The sequence below is a fragment of the Melospiza melodia genome, chromosome 1, assembly GCF_035770615.1.
Source record: "Melospiza melodia melodia isolate bMelMel2 chromosome 1, bMelMel2.pri, whole genome shotgun sequence".
NCBI lineage: Eukaryota > Metazoa > Chordata > Aves > Passeriformes > Passerellidae > Melospiza > Melospiza melodia.
Genome location: NC_086194.1, coordinates 151,129,411 through 151,151,685, shown reverse-complemented (window position 1 = coordinate 151,151,685; position 22,275 = coordinate 151,129,411). Strand labels below are relative to the sequence as shown.

Here is a 22,275-nt window from a genome sequence, read left to right as displayed (position 1 = left end):
GTGGAGGCCGCGCTGCGAGTGAGCGCCGCGTTGGGGCTGGTGCCGGGGGCTGCGGCTGCACCTGCACCGCCCGCCGAGCTCTCCCCTCCCGTCCCCGCTGCGGAGAGGCTCCGCAACCCCGCCGGAGATGTCTGGGGCGCGGGAGAAGAAGCGAGCCAAGAAGATGAGGAACCAGCCGGCCAGCGTCACGCTGCCCGCAGAGCCGGGGCCCTTCGGCGGCGGCGGGAGCAGAGCCTGCCCCACCCCAGGTACGGCTGTGGGAGCCCCTGTGTGAGGCCATTCCAAACCCACCCGGGCCCGTTCTGTGTAACCTGCTCTGTGTGACCCTGCCTTGGCGGGAGGTTGGACTGGGTGGTCTCCAGAGGTCTCCAGCCCAAACTATTCTGTACCTTGTGAATATGCCCTTCTCTCTGTCATCCCTTCGGTTACATAACGAATCCTTACAGTTTCCAGTCGTAAAGTGAACTTGGATGTTATACCCGATCCAGTTTCTCCCTTGCTTTTCCGCCAGACCTAGGAGCTGCAGGAGGGGCTGGTGCAGTCTGCTGGTGCTGTTTTCCCTCAGATGTGCATGCCCAGCCGGTTTGCCTCCTGGGGCTGGTGGCTCCTGTATCTGTGAAGGGTGTTGGCAGGAGGCAGCAAGGCATGTCCGTAAAATGTCAGTGTCCTGGGTTATTGCTGGAGCTTTTTGGACACAGGTAACCTTTGCAGCTGAAGACTGAAGGATCCTGTCAGTTTGTATGCTAGATGCTCTTTTTGTCCTTGAGGTTTGACCTGCATCCTCTGTGCTTCAATCGGACTTCAATTTCCACCACCACCTTCACATTTAGATATTTTGTTACCTACGTTATTTCTGGGAAAAACCCAACTTAAAAAAGGACTTGTTACTGTGAGGCCTGCAGAAGTTGACAAATTGCATCTTTGTGATTGAATGAAAAAACCCTTAAGCGTCACTGTGTATTTAGGTGGCTGAAGAGTTCCTAAGCAGACAGAATGACATAGCAAATTATGCTCAGCCATGTCTGAGGATTTTGGAATGTCATTACAGGAGTACTGCTAGATTAAATACATTTTCCTAACTTCATTTGTGGCAGTGAACTTCCAAGATCACATGGTTATGTTTTTCCATTCTGTTAAAAGGCGTAGATTTTTGTCCATGTAGCATCCTTCTCTATAGAGGTGTCAGTATCACAGTTTTACAGAGCTGTTTTGTAGAAACAGAAAAGCAAAATCCTAAATAGGAGTTACAAAATTATGAATCTGTACAGCAGCTACAATAATTTAAGAGTTTTTTATTTATTAAGTCAGTGATAGTTTTGCCAAACAGTCTTCTGATTATGATTTTTATGTCCTTCATTAAGAGGGCGTGTTTGTGATATGAGTTAATTTTGGGCTGTAGGCCTACACAGATTTGCTGACTGAGACAGCTTCCATCCCTCTTTCCCAGCTATTTCCTTCTCACTTTTACCTCAGTGTCTGGAAAATGCTGCTCTCAGGCAAGTGTAAAACCAGGTCAGGACATAAAAGCTAATTTCTATTTCTACACCAAATTATTTTTTCTGCAGTATTACTGCAGTTCTGTATGATGTGTGGTTGCAGCAGGCTACAACAGTACTGCTGCTAAACATAAAACTTCAGTTTCTTGCTTATTTGAAATGGAAAAAAGAGGTTCTTTGCCTTTTAAAGTCTCATAAATTGAGATGCTGCTGAATGTGAATCTACTCCTGGCTGGTCTTCATGCCAATGGTAGCATTTTTGGGACAAAGGAGCAGGCTTGTTTAAGAAGCTGATCAACCTGAAAACTGTTTTATTTAATCTCACACTCCAGTTCTGTGGACACACAGAAATGATTTTGATTTTGACTAGAGAAGTTCCCTGAATGCTATTGTCCCTTGTTCTCTCAAGCACTTGTCTTGAGGTAGTGGATGGGGTGATAGGAGTGGCTGGAGCTTTTTTTCTTGGATTGTCTAGCATGAACTGCCTGAGAACCATATCTCAAGTAGTACTAGAAATCCTAACTAAGGCTTAACTGAACATAAAGTTATCTAAACTAGTATATAGTATTTGTTAGGCTGAATGTACACTGGTGTTTGAATAAGGACTTCAAGGCCCTCTGAAGCTTTAGGTACTTGCCATGTGCTTAGCAATCCTGAAAGGTATGTCTGTACCTTAGAAAGCTTTACTGTAGGCTTTAATTATTTAATTTCAGTATTGGTTTAAGTGCTTGTACCAGACAAGTAACTTACTGCACCAACATACATGTATCATGCTTACCTTAATTATTGCTCTAAAAGAAATATATGTCAGGCAAGAATACATTTGCTTATAGAAAAATAAATCAAGGAGCAAGTGGAAAAAATAACTTTGCTGTTTTGTTACTGAAACTCTGACAAGACAATATTAAAAATCACTATGATGTTGCTGGACTGATTTTGCTCTGACTCTTGGAGGCAAAATCTGGATTGTGTACCATTTTCAGAGCATGAAAAGTTACTTATTCTACCACAAGTTTGCTTCAGGCAGTGTAAAATTCTTATTTATTCCTGTAAGAAAGAATATAATTCTTCTGATTTCTGGTGGCTTTTGCAGTTACACGTGGTAAATATAATAGGAGTCTGCAATGCAGCTTTATGAGAAAAGACTAATAGAGTTATTTGTGTTTCTCTAACCTCTTTTCATCTTTAAACCTTCCAGGAGATGTTCGTTCTGAGCAGCAGCAGCAGCAGAAATTTTCAAATCAGTCATCTGAGCTGCCTTACAGGAAAGACCAGTATTTTTCAAAGGGGCAAAGTAGAGGAGAGAGAGGCAGAGGAAGAGGAGGACACCAGAGTGTATCTGAGGAGATGCCAAAATACATAACAGGTTTGTATATGTGAAAAGGTCATAATTAATCTGTCCAGGGCAATTTGCTGGTGATTAAGTTTGCTGTCTTTGTTTTTGTGCAAGAGCAGAAATTAGAACTGATGCTATGTTGTTCTGGTTTTCCTGATTTTCTCCAAAACACAGAGGTAATTGTGAAGTGGAATTAGTGATTAGCTGTTGTTCAATGGGTCCTTTCAGACTTTGGAGTGGAAAAGTTACACCTGCTTGTAGTGAGGGAGTATGCATTTTGGTTGCTGTTTGCCAGCACAATGAGTACTGACACTCATCTGCTTTTAATGTAGCCAGTGAAACTGATTTTGCTCATGGTGTAAGTTAAATATAGCTTTTTGTCTAACAGAAGGTTTATTTAGGAGAGCAAATCAGCTTTGCAAAATATGGCAGTGCTGTTGTAGTAGATACACTTCCATAAACATGGAATGAGACCAAGCTCTGGATTTTTATTTCATTGTTCCAAAACAGTCCATAATATGTGACTGCTTCCATTTTTTTTCCATGCTAAAGATTTTTTTCATCTCCCTGAATACCATCTGAAAAGATTGCTACTCTAATTTAACAAAGAAGTATTTAATGCAAATAGGAATTGTTGGTTAAACAGCTTTGAGATTCATTCATGTATAAATATTTGCTTGACCATATCTGTTAGCCTCAGGATATATAAAGAACTGAAATTTCTTCAGTGACAGTGTACAGTACTTAATTTTATGTCAAGAAGATATTAGACTGCTGTAGTAGGAGTAATTCCATAGTTTACATATAATATCCTCCTCTGGGTTTGTTTGCTGTTTGTCATGCTCTGATGCAGTTCTTTCATTCCAGTGTCTGCCTTTGCTCAAGCTCGTGCTGCTGAGATCAGTGCCATGTTGAAAGCAGTTTCACAGAAGTCTTCCAACTCTCTGGTGTTCCAGACCCTCCCCAGGCACATGCGGAGGCGAGCAATGAGTCACAACGTTAAACGCTTACCCAGGCGGCTCCAGGAGATGGCCAGGAAAGAGGTATGGGGGTGTGTTACAGCATTTCCTCTAGTGGGCACAGCCAAAGCACAGCGTTCAGCTCTGTAGTTGTTAGTGTTCACACCTGAACTTCTGCCAGACTTCCTGAGTACCCTAAACTTTGATTGAGATTTCACTTCAGTGCAGGAACACCTCAGTTTCAGGTGGTAGCTCAAATAGGTCTCACTAACCACCTGGCTCTGTAATTACTGAACATCTTGAAAAGTTACTAGATTAGTGATAAGAGTCCACTCTTTTAGAGCAGAGGGTGTTCAAGTGGTGCACTGGTCCCAGGTGGTCCAAGAGCCCTCAGTAAGACCTGTCTGCCTTGCAGCCCAGCACAGCTTTAGGATGTGACTGGCCTCAAGCTAGTCCAGCTGATGCCATGGTTCGAGTGTTACAGCTCCAACGTGGGGGATACTCTGGGGTTGTTGGCAGGCTGCATGATGTTTAAGACTTAGTAACTGACTAGTCCTAACAGCTCATGGAACTCATTTTGTGGTAGTATCTCAGCATTTAGTCCGAATTTGCCTATGGGGATTACTTGCTCCTTACTCACTGTGGCCTTCCTGTGTGTTTAAAAAGGAAAACTAAAAATGAGTTCAGCAGGATGTTATTGGTAAATGATGTTCCCAGTGTTTGGCATTGATCACTTTATAATCTCTCAGAATTCTTAAAATGATCAATTGAGTTTACTTGGTAAATTTTGTTTGTATTAAGGTTGACTGACAAATTTATTCTTTGCATTCTTTTTTTCTTTTGCATTGTCTTTAAGTTGAGACCTTCCCCCCTCCACCCTGATTTCCTGAAGATGGTTGCTCATGGTTTCAGAAATCATTTCAGATACTTCTCAGCCACACACCAATTTCACATTTCTTAGGGTGTTTTATTGGATCTTCACATTTTACTGTTTTGATTCACATTCTTTTTGCTTTGTCAGACATGACAAGAGATGCAGTTTGGGCCCGTTTTCTGGGAACTGAAGGAAGAAGGCATGGACCGTTTTGTATAGTTATAGTTATGTGTTATCCTTGTTAAATCTAGATTTCTTTACTGTTTATGTTTGGTTCTTTTGTGTCCTGCTTTTTTAACTCCTTTCATATGACAGCCTTTCTGACTCCTGTGTACATGCTCACACTTCCTCTCCCATTGGATTTTTGAGATTATTTAATTGGCCCTGGTGCAGCTGTATTTCTTGTGCTACATTTTCTGCCTTCAGGTCTTCTGGTGTGGCTTATGTGTTTGCATGCTTTCTTGCAGCTTGTCATGTCTCTGTTACTTGTTTTTGTAAAGGTTCTGCCTGTTACTTTTCAGTGTTTGATCTACATCTTCAAAGTTATCTGTTTCAATTCTGCTGCATTTTCTTCATTTGTCTTAGATCCTTTATCATGACCACATTCATTGAAACATTTACCTTGACCATCTCTTATCTCTTCAACAAGATTAAAGATGTACATTTTTCACCTACAATGCCACATTCCTTTTTCTGTTAATTGCCTTTCTGAACCAGTCACCTACCACTGATCCAGTGGCTTGTATTTCCTTCTCTGTGATGAATGATGGGTCTGTTGCTATTCTATTGTCAAGTATTTCTTGGTGATGTCCTATTTCTTTGTACCACTTTTCTTCACAAAAAGAAAAACACTGATTGAGTCATGCCTTCCTCTCTGGTTCTGCATCTATATGTAATAGTTCAGACCTTGATTAGGTCTGGTTATCAAGAATTTGTCAGGCTATTGCCACACTCCTCTCTTGTCAGCTTCTATGAGTTGTAGAACTAATAGGGTCCTTTCTGTCAGTCTGATAGTCTGTACTGCTTCTGAATGAGCTCAAACCTCCAAGCATTTTCCATGTCACATTGATTTGTTCATGTGAATATATTGATGTGTGGCAAAAACTTCACACAGGAGGTAGCAGCACTTACTGTTCACTGTTAAGTTTCTGAATGTGTGGGGATTTTGTTTTATATATGGGTTTCAGTCAAACCTTGATGCACTTCTGTGGATGTGATTTGCAAAGAAAATTTCAAAGTTAGTTACCCTCAGGAGTGATCCAATATAGTATAACTTAATGTTAGTTCTTCCTGTATTCTTATATTTCAGCCTTTTTCTTTTCAGATTTTTTTTTGCCTTGAGATTTACTTCAATATCCTCTCTTCTAAAAACAGGCAGAGAAAGCTGTGCATCAGAAAAAAGAACAGTCAAAGACTAAATGCCGCAAAGCTAGAAGACGCCACATAAATTTGGTAGCAGAGTTTAATCACCGGCAAAGAAAGAATATTTGGCTGGAAACCCATATTTGGCATGCAAAGAGATTTCATATGGTAAAGAAATGGGGATACTGTTTAGGAAACAGCCCTACAGAGAAGAGCTACAGGGCTTGTTACCGAGCCATGACAAAGCAATGCCTTCTTCAGGTACCACCTCTACATGTTTTGTTTGATATTTTGCCAAGGTGAAGTAATCAACTGCTTAGTTATAATGAGTATTTCTGTCTCTGTCAAGTACTGTTGGGTCAGCTTTTAATAAGACTGCCAGGTATGAAATGAATAATTTTATAAGTGTAATTCTGGGTGGCAAATTTCAGAGAGGATAAGATGAGCCTTTAAAGGAGTCTTACAGTAACTATGAAATCCTGAAATATTGCATTTTCAGTTTTCTCAAGAGCGAAGAAATTAAATGAATCCTTATATCATCTTCCTGAGCAACTATTGAGGAGAGAGAATTTATTCTATGTCCTTTTTGATCTGTTGGTTTGAGAGGCAGGTTGGCCCTCAAATGAGAAATGCCTCACCACTTTCCTACAGCTATTAATTTTAAGTTAAAAAGAAACTCATTTCACTTTGGCAAACTTTAGAAAATGAAAAATTTCTACTTAAGTGTAAATTGTGAAGCACTGTCTCATCCTTTCTTAACAAGTTCACTTTAACCATATCATATTGTTTCAGGACTTATCATATTATTGTTGCCTGGAGTTGACGGGTAAAGAGAATGAGCTTCTGAAGCAACTTGCTCGAATATCTAGCATTGACACAGGTAAAATTTACATAGTTCAAAATAAAGATTCTGAATAGACTAAAGGATGACACATCCTTTACCTTTTTTAGTAATGTGTCAGTAGTAGTTACTCAATAGTAGAAACAGAGTTGATACTGATTTTGAGTGAAAAATGTAATTAAGATGTTATAGTAGGACTAGACATTTTTATTTCAGCAGCTTATTAATAAACTAATTATGGTACAACATCAGCCGCTCAGCAGCCAGACTGAATTTCAATTTTACTTTGTTTATTAAACAGCATGTTATTTTGTTCTTCAATAAGTATCTTGTTTTTTAGGATTGACATTTCAAGAGGCTTCTTGTCTGTCTGGAAGATTTGAGGGCTCCCTGAATCTTTACCGAGCAGATCGCTATCCTGAGGGTATGCTTGGTCCTGTTACGTTTATTTGGAAGCCCAGGGATGGGTCTGAAAACAGACAGTTGTGGATCTGGGTGCATCCAGCTCTGAAGCAGGTATATTTCCTATATAGTTGAACTCTTATTTCTTTATGTATTGTGCATTATTAATGCTAAAGATGTCATCTGAAAAGTATGGAAGAACTAGGTATAATAGATGGCTTCAGGAACTAAGAGTTGGAAGACTATTTCCACTCTAACAATATTCATGTTCTGCAATTTATTCTTATAAAGCTTGTACAGAAGGTGTGTGCTGCTGAGGTGTTCAGCTTCTGAAAACATTTTTAGTGTCACTTGCTTCAGGATTTATGTGCAATATTATGTTGCTTGATTTACATCCTTTCCACTGGCACCCCCAGCAGGCTAAGTTCAGTATCATCATGGATAGTTACATTCTGATACTTAGCTATCAGCTTTAAAAAAAAAAAAAAAAAAGAATAAAGTAAAATCTTGTGCGCAGGCAATTTTTCTTATGTTAATTTTCAAGAGAACAAATTCTTAGCAACTTTCAATATTACTTTCAGCTTTTCTTAGCATGCCCTTGACTTCAGCAGAATTAAATTTTTTTACTTGAAATCCACATAGGAAAATTAAATAATGGAGTATAATTTTCAAAAGTATACTTAAGGTTATGCAGCGTACTGCATATCATCCTAATCCAAACTTCATTTTTCTTAAGGATATTCTGAAGGAGTTAAAAGCAATTTTTCAGTGTTCAGAGCCTGAAGAAATCTGTATTTCTGAGCCTGTTACAGCATCAGTTCAAGAGGAAAAACAAATGGAAGTTGTTACGAGCCTTGGCAATAAAAGAAAGAAGGAGGATAAAGAAGGAGAAAAAGCTGTGCCAGTGAAAAAAATAATTGGTGACGGCACTAGGGATCCATTCCAGTCCTACTCTTGGATCTCACGGACTACTGGCATTGCAGTCAGGTTTGTTCACAGTAGAGTCAGAAGCTGTGGCTCATAACCACATAACATTGGCTGCATTTCTGGCTGAACAGTACTGGGGAAAATAATGTGTGTTGTCCAATTGCACATTCACCTGAAACTTTGCTGTTTCAGTGACAGAAGCATGGAGATTCTCAGATACCGGCTGATCGGCCCGTTATCGCACTCCATCCTCACAGAGACCCTGAAGGCAGCTTCTGTCCAAACAGTAAGGAAATTGACTTTGCATGTTCATGTAATTTTGGTAATGTTCTTAGAACGTGCAAGCTCGGTTTTTGCTAGAAAGACCCATCAATTATCTAGCTTTCCTTTTTATAAAGGCCAACCTATGTATTACCCTGGTGGCTTCTCTGTTTTGAGCCTCTTGACTAATGCTGATCTCCTTCTCAGGAAGAGCTCCCACCTGGATTTTAAATGGGAGTAGGAAGAAAATACAAACAGTTGTGCTGAGCAGGCTGTGTAGCTTCTGCTGAGAGGTCCAGAATAATTCATACTCCTTTTGACAAACCACACATCCTGTTTCTCAAGCTATGAGCTAGAGCACCTAAAACCAGGGAGCAAGACATGTAAAGTACAAAAAGCTTACTTGTTTTCAATCAAATATGGAGTTTCTCCAGGATTTAGGCATTTCATCCACTTCTTGGCATACAGCATCACTGTGGTTTTAATGTTGGTTTTTTTTTTTTTATTGTCTCTTGAAGCAAACATGATGAGGTCATGACATGTCTGGCTTTCTGTAAGAAATAATTAATGACAATTAGGAAGCATTGTGGATTGTTTTATTTATATTTGGAATACAGGTTACAGCTTATTAGAGATTTTTGTAAAGTATAGGACTATACTTCATCAAGAAAAAATTACTTTGGTTTAAAACTTGAAGAGGAGGAAAGTGACTATAGTGTTTAAGGCAAACAGACTGAATTTATACTGATAGAAAATAATGAATAACTATTTGAGTTTAATTAAATACGTTTTTTTCCAGGAGATGGCAGATTCAGAAACAGCACTGAATAACTGGTGGGTAGAAAACTGCAAGGACTCTGAAAAAGTATCTCTTCATCAATGTCAAAGTGCTATCTTTGAGCTATTGGAAGGTATTTGGGCATGTGGATGCTGCTGGTGGAAGGGGGGGGAAACTTAAAATCTAATGGTCAAAATTGGCATGCTAAGAAAGTTGGCTTCATTTTGTACATGCTTATTTATTGGATGATCAAGATAGTGATGCCTTTGAGAATGTGCTTAGGTACTTGTCAGGGCATGGCAAAGAATTGAAAATGTTACATTGCGGGTATTTAAGGGTATTTAAATCCTCTGTGTAGTTCAAACTCTTAAGAGAGAAACTGAATCTTGTTTGTTATCTTCATTAACTTAGATTTGGGATTGCTGATGGGATATACAGTCTGATGTATACTCTCACTCTCTCTCACCATACACTTCAAATTAAGACAATAAGTTGTACAATACATTCACATAAAATGGTAGCCTCCAATCCAAAGTGAAAGTATTATACTTTGTTTATATATATTCATTTCTAAATTAGCAGTTGTGTATTTGGCTGAATTGTAAAGTATCATAAAATTAACAATATCTTCTCAATTTCTAGCACTGAAGTAGGTAAGGCACTTTGGTAGATCTCAAGCTGTCTATCCAATGTGAGGCAGTTAAGCAGAGATGAGATAAAACTTTCACAAAGCACTTCTGAATTTCCTTCCTCTTGATGACAGGTGTAAAACAAAGGTTGCAAATGCAAAGAATGAATTGAGTATGTGACAGTGGCTTCACTTTATGCTAAATGTAAATGTAATTGCAAACCAAGTCTTGCACTGCTCTTGTTGAGTTTTTTGTTACTGGAGATTTAACAAGCATTGGTGAGTTTTCCAAACATGTTAAATAGAGTATTCTGGATTGCTTCACTGGCTTACAGTGGTGTCACATCACTACAGGCAAAAATGCACAAAATACTCGTGCAGAAAAAGATCACAGCTTAATTGGTGGTTTCATGGCAATGTTCATCTGTGTGTTTTTAAAGGGATGACCTCACCATCAGATATGCCACCAGGTACGATACTTGGCCTCACTGTTGGAGATCCTCGAGTCAATTTGCCAAAAAAGAAGACAAAAGCCATGCCAGACTTTGAAAAATACCAAGGTGAAATCCCTTGTTTATATTATATGAAGAGATCTAGTTTCTCTGTGTTCTGTTGTTTTCATTTACTGTCATCTTCTATAGATTGTCTCTTGCTGTTTTCCTCTAGGCTTTGGTTCAAAATATTTCCCACTTCCAGAGCCCCTGGCAGAACAGAAACAGCTTGAAAGTTGTGTAGGTTCTAGAGCAGCAGTTGTGAGGGAGGGACATGCACCAAAGCTGGTCTTGTGCTCAATGGAAGCCTCTGTCTCACCATACAGATGATCCAGGTTCGAATCCTGGCAAGGCCAACCAGGTGCTAAAAGCTCCATAGTAGGTTTCTGTTTGGTGTTTAGTCTTCCTCTTTCTCTCTCCAAGAAAATATCTGCTATTTCTGGTTTATAGGCCCACGATGTTGAAAAGTTGCAATTCCACTGCAAAAATTGCAGGATTGGTATTTCAGGTGGCCAAGATGCTGGTTATGATAGAAAATGAAAGATGCAAGCATAACTTCTGAAATTTTCATTTCAGTGCTAACTTACACAATGTTTCAGTGCAAAATTCAAATTCATATGGATGTGAATGTCCTCTAAAAATGTGCAAAAGTATTTGCAGGATATAGGGGAGTTTGTGTACAGTGTGGGCATTCCCGTTTAGGTTGACTGGACACAGGCTGCCTCATCTAATAGGAGAAACATGATAGCCAGCTAGCAAGCAGTAGCAAATAGGACAAATTGGAAGTTCCAGAGACTTCAAAATACTGCATTTCCTTGGTCTGTTTGCAAGACACTAGAATAATCTAGTCTCACATATCACTTAAGTCAGGTTGAACACCTACTTCAGTTACTTTTAGCTCTTTACAAAATTCTGCTATTTTCATGTTCTTACATCCTCCTATTCTAATCTTTGTATCTAGAGCAGCCTTTCTGTTAATTAGTTCTGCTCAGCTAACTTTCTCATCATTAGTGTTCCTGTTTGAAATGCTGCAGCATACATGATCTCTACTTTGGTTCCTTCCTGCTGAGAAGTAAGGTGAGATATGTAGCACTTGTTTACTGGTTTGAGCTGCTAGAAGAGTTAGCTGCTATAGAAAGTAATTTGATGTCTTTCATTCTGCTTGTCATGTCTGTGAGGATGTGTTCAGGAAGACAAGATCAACACAAGGCATTTAGGTATTTTAAATGTCTCCTAATAGTTTCTCTCCCACTGCTGGAGCAGGTTTTCCCTCAGGAAGGATGGCCATGGTAAAGAGGTAATGGTGTAAGATAGGCAGTCAAGAGTACCTGTGTGTTTCTTCCTTTGGCTGGGTAGAAATGTCCATCTTCAAAATTTTTCTGCCTTCACTTGCAAAATATCTTTCATACCACAAATACTCAGAAAAGCTGGTGTTGCTTTTTTGTTTCTTTCTGAGTATTTTTTTATTTTTTTCATAATGAATTTAAAACTGCTTCTGTGCCCTCTGACTTTTATTTAGGAGAAAGAGGAGGTCCTTGTTCAGCTAGCAAGGAAAGGTAAATGGAATAATACTTTCTAATTTAGGTTCTGCTAAATAACTTGCTGTTACACACAGCTGAAAAATTTGAGTAAGCAGAAGGATGAAAGAAGACAGACAATATCACTGTCTTCCAGTAGAACTTGCCCCAAAAAAAAAGACTTCTCTAAGATCTGCAGTTCAATTTCAGTGCTTTTTGTTTCCTTCTTCTGAAAAAAAAAAATATGATCCTTAGAATTACATAAACTTTCTGAGCCTTGATTGTGTTGTGACCTTACTCAGATATAGTAATATTGTGAGCTGACCTCTATTAAAAATGTTAATAGTAATTTATTTGTCTTAATCACATCTTGTTTATTGACCAATAAAAGGGAACCATTGGTATATTCCACCACCCACTTTTTCCCCCCTTTTTTGCTTCTTGGACATTCAAGTACTATCAGGGTTAATACTAGTAAGATTGAAATAGCACTGTATACATTAGCATACAGGTTCCATATGTATTTTAGCCTCTCTTGGTCTTCAGTATTGTATAAAAGCCATCTGATTTTCTTAGATAAACGTTACTAATTTAAAGATGCATTGTTTGTCAAATGAGTGAATAGTTTAGGTAAGTTATAGCCATCACCTTTGCTTAGGGATTGTCATACATGTAGTCTGTGGAATGATACACATCTGTTCATACTACTTTTTTTTCCAAAATGCTGTTCTGAGATATGCCTGTGTAGTTTTTCCCTGTCAGTAACACACCAACAAATCAAATGTAATTTCAGTCTTTCCAAGTTACTTTATCTCTTCAGTGCATATGCATGTGTGCAAGCTGTGTGAACACAGGCTGATCAGATTTAGTTCAAATCAACTGAATTACTTCTTCAGGCAGGAGTCAAGACTCCTACATGACTGCACATTAGTTCTGTTCCTTTCTCCAGTTTGAAGCGCACATCTGACATTTTGATATGTTGTTACTGTCTCATATGGAGAAAACAAATTCTACTGCCTTAAAAAACACTCAACATGGAGTATGGTGAAACGTCTACATAAACCATGAAACATATGTGAACTAAAGTTCCTTCTGCAGACACAGAGCCTGGGTCCATGCCTGTAAATGCACCTCTTGCAGAGGTGTAGGTATCTGTCCCCAGCTGTCCTGATAACCTCCCTCCCTGCAGACAGACACAAGGCTCTCAGACTGCTCCCAGGCTGTGTTTCTCTTTTTTTTTGTGAAAGGGAGGAAGGAAAGGTTTCAAATAGAACTCTTAGACCTGTCTTCTAAGACAGATAATCAGCTGTGCAAATCAGATCAATAGCTTGAAATGGAGCAAAGCCTTCTTCTATTTGCCTGTATTGTCTAAGCACACATTATTGACACCAGCAGAAGTAGCTTGTTGATGAGCTTCATGTGCTTAGTAGTGCAACTTCCTATTTGCTGTACTAGCCCTAACATCTTACTTTCACTGTTACCAGCAACTTATTCATCAGTAAGGTTATTTCCCCAGAAATCTTAAAATATGGACTGAAGAAAACAAGAGAGAGGTAAGAAGAATTGGTGTGAGGGTTTGGGATTGTGATTTGAATTATAGTATGCTTAGTAGAAAGAAAAAATTCTCCAGGTTCAGCAAGGATCAAAGAGAAGGAATGTGCCAAGTTAGAGAAGGATATTTTAGGGTAATAAGGAGGATATTGGATGAGTGGTGGTGATGAAAAGAGACTGACTTAAAAGGTCTTTCTCTAGTGGGGCAACAAATACTCATGCCATTACAGAATATAGGAATTGCAAAGAGCTCTGAGAATATGGCAAGGATAGGCTGCCTGAACTGTAGTAATAGAAAGAAATGTTAAAAAAAGCAAATAACTTTGCAGTGAATAATTTGCAGGTGAAGGAACTAGAACATGTTCAAGTAATTTAACATAAAGGGATTCTGGTGTTCACAAGTGCTTTCTGTACAGAAGATGGAAAAATACTTTCCTTACCTTATGCTTGTAATTATGTTCCCTTCACCCTTGGTTATCTCTAAGAGTCAGGAAGGCATTCCCTAGCACCACACACAGTTTTGTTGCTCTTTTTCTCCTTTTGAGGCATTCATACTTGCTTTCTCTCCAGACAGAATGTGCTTTGCCTTTAAGAGTGTTGAGCTCTCTTAGGTTCCTGCTCACTGTTCTTAACTCTTGGTCAGAGAAGGAATTCTTCTGCTTAATTGGCAAGGATTCCTTTTTTAGATTTATTGTTCTTAATTTGAAGGAATGCCACTGTAATCTGATAATTTATTTTGCATTTCTTTTCCTCAGATAAATCTAGCTTATTAAATAAGCAAGAATGCATGGCAAGTATCAGTAACATCACCAAACTGTCACAAGTGCTGCAGTAGTTAGTATTTCTTGTGAAGGATTTTGCAACTTTTTGTAATGAGTGCATCTTAAAGACTATGGATTTTAAATAAATAATTATTGCAGTTATGTTTGGCAGTACCTTTGGTAGGTACTTTTAGTGCCACTGAATAAGCCAAGTCTTCTGTGTTTAAGTCTTTGTCTACATTACCTAGAAAAATTAGCAGAACCTTTTTTAAAGAGATTTAAATAATTTTAAAAAACAAAACAGCATCCTACATATTAAAGGAAGATGTTATGTTCCTTTACTATGTAATACCTTGTGGATGATGAAATGAGGAGCAATCTCTCTTAAGTTTTTAATCACAAAACTATTAATAGGTTCATTGTATTGTTTCTTGGTAAGAATTACTTTACTTAAATGGATGAGCATTCAGTGTGTACTGTACTGTACATTGAAGGCTGTTAATCCTTAGATCACTAAAGGTAGGTACACATTTTCTTTGCTTTCCTTAGATTATAAAACTGAAGAAGAGATAGGTTATTTAATACATCAGCAATTCATTTTAAAGCTGCAGTTGTTGTTTTTCTTCAGTAATGTACACAGCTGTTGATTTGTGCAGGCATAAGCAAGAATAGTCCCTTGGTTGAAGCACACAGCCTGAAAGGATCCTGAGCAGGAAACTAGTACTAAATAATTGTTGTAGGCTAAGCATAGCCATACAAATTTTTCCTGTATGTACATTTCTTACAGGTAACTCTTGCTTCTCTTACAAGTTTACTTAGGCAGACTTATTTCAGGCTTTATAATGATGCTCTCTGTGATTTTTACTGAATCTGTTGAGCTTCACACTCTGCCAGAAAGGCCAGATTCCAGAATATCAAAGGTGGTATGTAAAGATCTAGTTTACATTGCCAACAGTCATGTCTTTTATTAAGAAGAAATGCTGTTGAGAAAATACCAGGTTGGTCTTTCTAACATGAACAGTTGATTTCATATTTTGTGTTTGGAAAAACATGTAATAGTAAGGTGTGCCAGAAGCAGGGATGCTTGTTGAGCTTTTAACAGGCTTTTCTTGGTTGTCTGCTCATTATGATATGGAGGTGGCTTTGGTAATTTGGTACTTCAACCAAAAAAATGGTTTGAATTTTTTTTAAAGGTTCTTTTCTTTTGTAGATAATGATAAAGTTAGGCAGCTGTACCTGAAGGGTGTACCTGCAGACTGTGCTCACAGCTTTATCTGGGACCATGACATCTGTAAGAACGTCACTGAAAATAAAATCTCAGAGCAGGTAACTCAGTAGGTGGATTGCCATTGAGGAAATGGTTCATGGAGTCCATAGAAGGAGACTCTTGAAGTTTGTATAAATCTAAGATTAATCAATAGCTTCCTTAATGTCATAGTATCCAGCTGCTGACATGTTGTGATTTTTTGTAGCCTTTGCATAATGTTCTTGCACAGCCATTGACCATGGGTTCAATTAAAAGAAAGCTTTATTGGATTGCCTGTGGGACTGTAGTTGTAGGTTTACATAACAGAAGAGTTTGGAATTGGATTTTCACACATCACCTTGACTTGTGTAGCAGAAAAGAGTGTCACAGTAAGGCTCTGGCCTTTAGCTGTAGGCAGGATGATTCTTTTGAGTGAAAGAATTGTGGAAGCTGAAAGGAAAGAAATCCTGTTTTTCTGAACTGCAGCACACTGTGCTGTGGGTATGCTGGGCAATAACTTGTGTTTTGTAGAGAACTTCCAGTTTGCTGTTGCAGGTTTGAAATCTCCCATCTTCACATTTTCATTGACAATGGAGGGCAGCCCATAAAGTGCATGGATAAAAACGTGATTTAGTCCCAAGAGCTGATAAACTTTTGCCATCATTGTAATCAGAAAGAGAAAATGTATGTATGGCAAAAACATATTTTCAAATATTCTTTCTGAAATTTAATTTGTGCTCTTTCAAACTGTCTGACATAGTGTAAAAAGGCAGAGTACTTAAAAATATTACACTAGCATATGACAGTTACCAGAACAATCTTTTTGTATATGAAAATCTTTTTATATATAAGTGTTTTTTATGCTGTCATGAAATCTAATGTTTACCTGATAAAACACAGGGAGTTGGATGGTTTGTTTCTTCGTAAATGTATTTTTAATGTGGTACAATGGCATATAACAACTGGTGATTGACAAAACCTCGGTGCCAGCATGCTTTATGTGAAACTGTTTGATGACCAAAACTTCTGCCCCTCTGCTTGGATGTAGTTCAGGTTTGCTCCATGTATTAACAGACTGAAAGCACTTGTTCAATCTGGTGTTGTGCACAAGTGTATAAACACAAAGTTGCAAAACTTGATTTTCCTCCTTCATCTATGTTGTACCTTGTACCTACTCTTTATGAAGGACTGTGGAAGTAAGAAGGGGAGAAAAAGGGTGCTTAATACTCTTTTCTAAAATAACTTTTCATGCCTTGATGAAATTCTGTTAAAATACATAGTGTATTACTACTGTATTTTCCCTAGCTGTAAGCTCACCTTTTCTCTGTGTCTTGGAAGGGTATCTGGAAGAGGGAAGAAGAATGGTTATTGACTTATGGGAAATGTCTCCTCCTTCTCAGGATTTAAATCATATGAGAGCTCAGTTACTGGTACCTGGATCACATCTTGATTTGGGTCCTTGTGAATCTAAGATTCCCATTCTGTTGGTGCAGCAGCCAGGGAAAATGGCTGGAGAAGATCGACGAGGATGGGGGAGTGGCTGGGATATCTATCTCCCAAAGGGCTGGGGCATGGCTTTCTGGATTCCTTTTGTAAGTAACTTTGATGGCAAATTGCAAGTAAATTCAATAATTTATATAATTTAGTTTAAATTAATTGATTTTAGAGCGTGTACTTCACATTGTATAACCAATTCCCAATTACAGGATCAAAATTTCACTTCAAAAAATGGTGTATGAACTGGTCTATATGACAGAAGCTTGGCCTTGAAACTTAAACATTAGCTTTCCATATCTTCTGTTGGGAGACAGCTGTGCCCACATACAACTATGCCCACATGGCAGTCTAGAAGCAGCAAATCAGTGGGGAGTCGGGAGAGAAGCTGAAGCTATACCTCTCTGTGTTTCTACAAGCATATGCCTCTAAAGAGAAATCATTTGGTGCCTGCTGCTAATCAATTTCCAGCTTGGCTATCTACACCTCTGTCACCAAAGTTGCTGATTTGGGAGAGGGCTTAAGACAAAGTTTGAGTTAAGCTTGAATACTCCTTTGATGCTGTTTGAAGCAGCCTGATTTGTGTGTTTAGGTGGCAGTTTTTTTACCTTTCTGCAGTTAAAATGATGCTTTTGAATGTTCAGGGGATTTAGTTACAGTGATACCTATTGTATGGTTAAAATACATTGGGCAGTGGTTGTTGAAGTAATGCAACATTCCTGGCAATGTCCAACATCAGAACCTGCGAAATTCTCTTCAGTTTTGTTGATAGTTTTGCGGAATTAAATTTAAAGCATGAATAACTGTTTTGTTGAAATTAGCATTTAGAACTGTAGAAACCTTGCTTAAGTTTATTTTTTAAAGCTTAAGTGTTTGACTTACAGTTTTCTAAGCATTTCTGAGCATTAATGTTTTGTTTCAGCTAGGAACCCAGAATTGGTTCAAACGTTGCTTTTTTGGGTGTTTGATTTTTATAACAGATATATCGAGGTGTACGAGTCGGTGGCTTGCAAGAGGCATTAAAGCATTCTGAATACCAAAGAACACCTCACACTCCAAATGATTTCCCAGACTGCCAGGCAGGAATGCAGTTTGCCAAAGAACTGGAAACAAGTCTTCTTGAAAAATTTAAACGGTAACATTAATTTAAAAATTGGTGGTAAGAATAACAAAAATTAATACTGCTTGAAATATTCCCTTAATTATATGTTCTTGTGTTCATTTAGACTTGGACTTTTTGAGATCTTTCACCAGTGTTTTAGGAATCCTAGATATATTTAATTCTGCTAAACAGAGCATATAAATTAAACCCTTCTATTCCCAGAGACATGCTCAGTTATAGAGCTGTAACAAGGCTGCATAGCAATAAAATAAACAAAACTATTTTCAGATACCTAAGCAGTAAATGGGGGAGGAGGTAAGAGAATGCAAAGGAGTATGTCCAAGTATGTACCAAGCGTTGAAGAATAAAGTAAATTAAGAGGTACATTTTGGTATATAATTTTAAGTATCAGGCATTCTGAAGATTGCATTCATTTTTACTGCAACAAAGAGAGCTCTTAACCATGAGTTTGGAGTAGCTGGAAGTGTCCTCTGCACCAACTGGTGTTGGTTCCCCTTCCAGATAGGAGGGGAAAATAGGAGAAGTTCAGAGGAAAAGGTGGTGGTGTGAGTCACAGCAGGTAGATGTTTCTAGCATGGTTGAAAAGATACATCAGCATAAATATGTCTGCATATTTACGTAGACATAAATACAGCAGCATTTTCTAGAGTGTAATTTTAAAATTGTTATTCAATGAGGTTAGAAAGTTAATTGTGCATTCCCTTTCTGGTTTAAGTACTTGATTTTGAAAATATTCTTACCTACTTATTTGATTTATCATTTAGACGTCCACCTGCAAAAAGGGCAAATTATGTCAAGCTGGGCACTCTGTCTCCTTTCATCTGTCCTTGGGGGCAGCTGACCAAGAACTGGGAAGGAAGAATGAAAGCTTCAGGAGGATTTTTATGTCCTTCTTCCCCACATCCTGACTGCTGCACAACTGAAGGGCAGACCCTTTGTGACCCCAAGGCAGAAGTGGTCAGAGAAGCTTTTCCTGAGAATGGTGAGGCAGAGGAGACCATGGAAATAACAAGTTCTGAAGGTGCCCTAAAGACAGAGGATCTTACAAGCACCCAAGATTTTGGTGAGAGAGATGAAACTAAGACAAGTGACTGTATTGTTCTCAGGTATGACAAAATTATACACACATTTATTTCTTAACTGGTATTGAATTGGGGAAAAGGAGGAGCTCAGCCTTGATTATTAGCATGAGAGAATTATTTCATCCAAATACAGTGAGATTAAATAGTTTTGTCACAAATCAGAATCTGCTGTTGAGTGGAAATCCTGCTTTTCTCCAGCAAACTTGATGGCTACATAAAGAAAACTCCTTAAAGTATCTTAAGTTTAACCCTTTGGAGTTTACTGTGTTTTTAGAGTTTAGATATTCTGTCTGCTTCCAGGTCGATGGAGCTTTTAGAGGCTCATATTTGTGACTTTAGGACTGTTGGCTGTGAAAATCATCTTGCATTCTCTTCCCTAATACATCACCACAGGTGATTCTTGCACTCCTTAACAAGGTCCCCAGAAAATAGAGAATCCCCCGCATTCCAGTGCAACACATGAGGGCAGCAACAGTACTGGAAAGTGCCTGAGCACAGGTCTTTCATTTTTGTGTGGTTACCAGGGGAAGAAAACACTGAAAGTTCTGGACTGCATTAGTATCACTGGAGATTTTAGAGTGTTTGTGGTTTTAACAAGCTTTGGGGGTTTTAACAAGTGATGTCTCCTTCCTTCTGAAGACAACTCATGAGTTCCACTCACCAAAGTTCTTTTTAGGCTAAGGGTGATACAATTACCAGCTTGGAAGGCTACAGAAAGCCCCAGGGCTTTTTTAAAGTGTGCTCTTGCAGATATGTGGGGTCCTGGATTTCTGTTAAACTGCTCATTAGTAACTATCTGTGATGTTTGTTTTCAAAAATTTTTAATAGGAGTGAGAAACTACTAATGCAGCTGTCAGCCTGGTGTTACCCCACTGCTGGGAAAGATCGGCGGATCCGCCTCGTTTCTCGGCTGGGACAGAAGGAAATGACTGAAGATGTGTTTTTGCCAATTTTGATGAGTTACCCAAGGGCTCTTGTCTGGGTCCATTTGTCACTCTTGAGAAAGGGGAACCCTGAATTACATGCCATGATTTGCATCCCAACAGAAGATGACTTGCTGCGCCTAAGCAAAGACAAACTCTTCTGTGGTCCACAAGAACCCAAGCATCGTGACATATTCAAAGACAAGGTACAGAAGCAAAAAGAGGAGAAGAAGAAGAAGAAGAAAAAGGATAACGTGAAGTCCCTAGAGAGTGACCCTGCAGGCATTCCAGATGAAGAAGCAGCTGAGGACCATGAAGACCTCGTTCTCGGTCTTTGGTCAGATGCTCTCCCAGATGTTACTTCCCACTGCTCCAGGACTGTCTTGGGGTATGTCACTCGAGGGGATTTTTCATTGGCTGTAGGCTGTGGAGAAGCACTGGGTTTTCTTAGCTTGACTGGGTTAATTTATATGTTACACAACCAGCCAGCAGATAAGAAAGGGCTTGTTTTGTTAAGGACTCCAGCATCTTTACAGTACAGGTTTGCAAGACTTACTATTGAGGTTTAAGCATCATTGCAGTGCAGTAGAATGCCAAAAATACCAAAGAATTTTGTTTTGTATTGTGGCCTTTCTGATTTGTCTCAAATTCGAGGTTATTCTGAGCCAAAACAGCTCTATGAAATAATTAAAAAGCTTTTCAGCCTTATTCAAGAAAATAACTAATGCCTAAAGAGAGTAGAGTTACTTTTGATGTCTGCATTGCTAAGGATTTCTAACAGATCATTATCGTGATCTTCTTTATCTCTAAAGAAGCATATTCTTCCATTTTTTCCCCTCAAAGCAGTGGATGCTATAACAATATACAGGAAATCATCATGTTAATTTTAGAAGTCTTTGCTCAGATGGACTGTAAATTTACAGTGCACTTTCACATGTAACTGCATGCAGTCTGATCCAGTGTATATAGCAAGTGGCTTTCCTGATTCCTCGTATCTGAATAGGTGTGGCTGCAGTGCACCAGAGCTATGCAGAGAAAGCTGAATGCTTAAATGAAATACAAATAAAATATAGACCAGCTATGTCATTTGGAATTATGGCAACTGGAGCTTTTAAACTGGAAAGCATGTCAGTCTGTCTCCCTGGTATGAAAGGTAATAAGCCTTACAGATGCAAATTGCTACTGAATGCCACAGTGGGTCAGCACATATTTTCTGTTATTAATAGGGGATATTTTTGTTCCTCAAAACCTGAATTTAGTTTTGTATGGAATGTGCTAGAATTGAAGATTTCTTCATGTTACAGTACAGTTCATGAATGTTGTTCAAACAAACATAAAACTTGTAAAATATGCTATGGGGTTAAGGGAGAAAGCTGTTTGATTTGCCTGGGGTAGTGTGGGTAGGTTGTTTGTGTTTGGTATTCTGTTGTTTGGGTTTTTTTAATGATAGCTTTCAGCATCTAGCTGTTCCTGAGTTAAGGAACTTGAAAAGGAATTTACAGTAATATGCTGTAGTTTAGTAGCAGCATGATACAAATATATGTCAGTTGGTAAAATTATCCTGAAATGATCATGTACAAATAAAAATGTAATGTATTCTGGAATTAATAGTCTGTTGACTAAGTTTGATTCTTAGAGAAATTAAGTATGGATTAGTTAATGACTTTTTCTTTCGAAATGTCAGTATTCAACTTAATTTCCTCTTTCACAGTTTTGTTTGAAAGTCTTAGGCAAATTTATTAATGTTGGCTGGAGTTGTTGAAGGTAAGATTTAGTGTGCCTTTACCCTCAAAATTATTAAAATATAGGACCATTTAAATATGGTACACACATGGGGAAGGAGGAGGAACATCTGATTGCAAGGGAAATATTGGAAGTGGGGCTGGATTTTGTTTTTAAAGTCTTCAGAAGATGGATTGTAGAATGTGCACCAGCAATGGGAGTTGTGGTGGCACGTGGGAAAGAAAGATGGTTTCCAGCACAGCTTGGATTGCAGCTCCCTGAGAAATCATGCTGAATGGCTCTTCACTGCTCACCTTTGATGCACCTGATAAAGCAATCATGGTCCCAGAAAGGTCCTGGGAAGCATCTGCAGGAAAGCCAGCAGATGGCCCCAGAGGAAAGAGTTTGCTTCTGGCAGGGCTGGGATTCACACGCTCCTGGCTGTGACTGTGAGTGCTGCAGCCTGTAGGTATGTGAGAATAAGGAGCCCCTTAAACTTTA

General features: G+C 38.7%; 1 protein-coding gene across 1 annotated transcript; it reads left to right on the top strand.

Moving 5' to 3' along the window:
• Positions 1-38: 38 nt before the first annotated feature.
• POP1 (POP1 homolog, ribonuclease P/MRP subunit) lies at positions 39-21,617 on the top strand. The gene is made up of 15 exons (XM_063171937.1): positions 39-248; positions 2,695-2,862; positions 3,700-3,875; positions 6,040-6,288; positions 6,820-6,907; positions 7,209-7,384; positions 8,007-8,257; positions 8,390-8,483; positions 9,258-9,369; positions 10,305-10,424; positions 15,395-15,510; positions 16,831-17,022; positions 17,905-18,059; positions 18,812-19,153; positions 19,958-21,617. The coding sequence occupies exons 1-15, from the start codon at positions 128-130 to the stop codon at positions 20,619-20,621; spliced, it is 3,024 nt and encodes a 1,007-aa protein (XP_063028007.1). The 5' UTR covers positions 39-127; the 3' UTR covers positions 20,622-21,617.
• Positions 21,618-22,275: the final 658 nt, after the last annotated feature.

Excerpts from the sequence above, each read along its gene's own strand:
- POP1 (XM_063171937.1), top strand. The coding sequence starts at position 128 with ATGTCTGGGGCGCGGGAGAAGAAGCGAGCCAAGAAGATGAGGAACCAG. Across the intron at positions 2,863-3,699 it reads GATGCCAAAATACATAACAG|TGTCTGCCTTTGCTCAAGCT; the intron begins GTTTGTATATGT and ends CTTTCATTCCAG. Across the intron at positions 9,370-10,304 it reads TATCTTTGAGCTATTGGAAG|GGATGACCTCACCATCAGAT; the intron begins GTATTTGGGCAT and ends GTGTTTTTAAAG.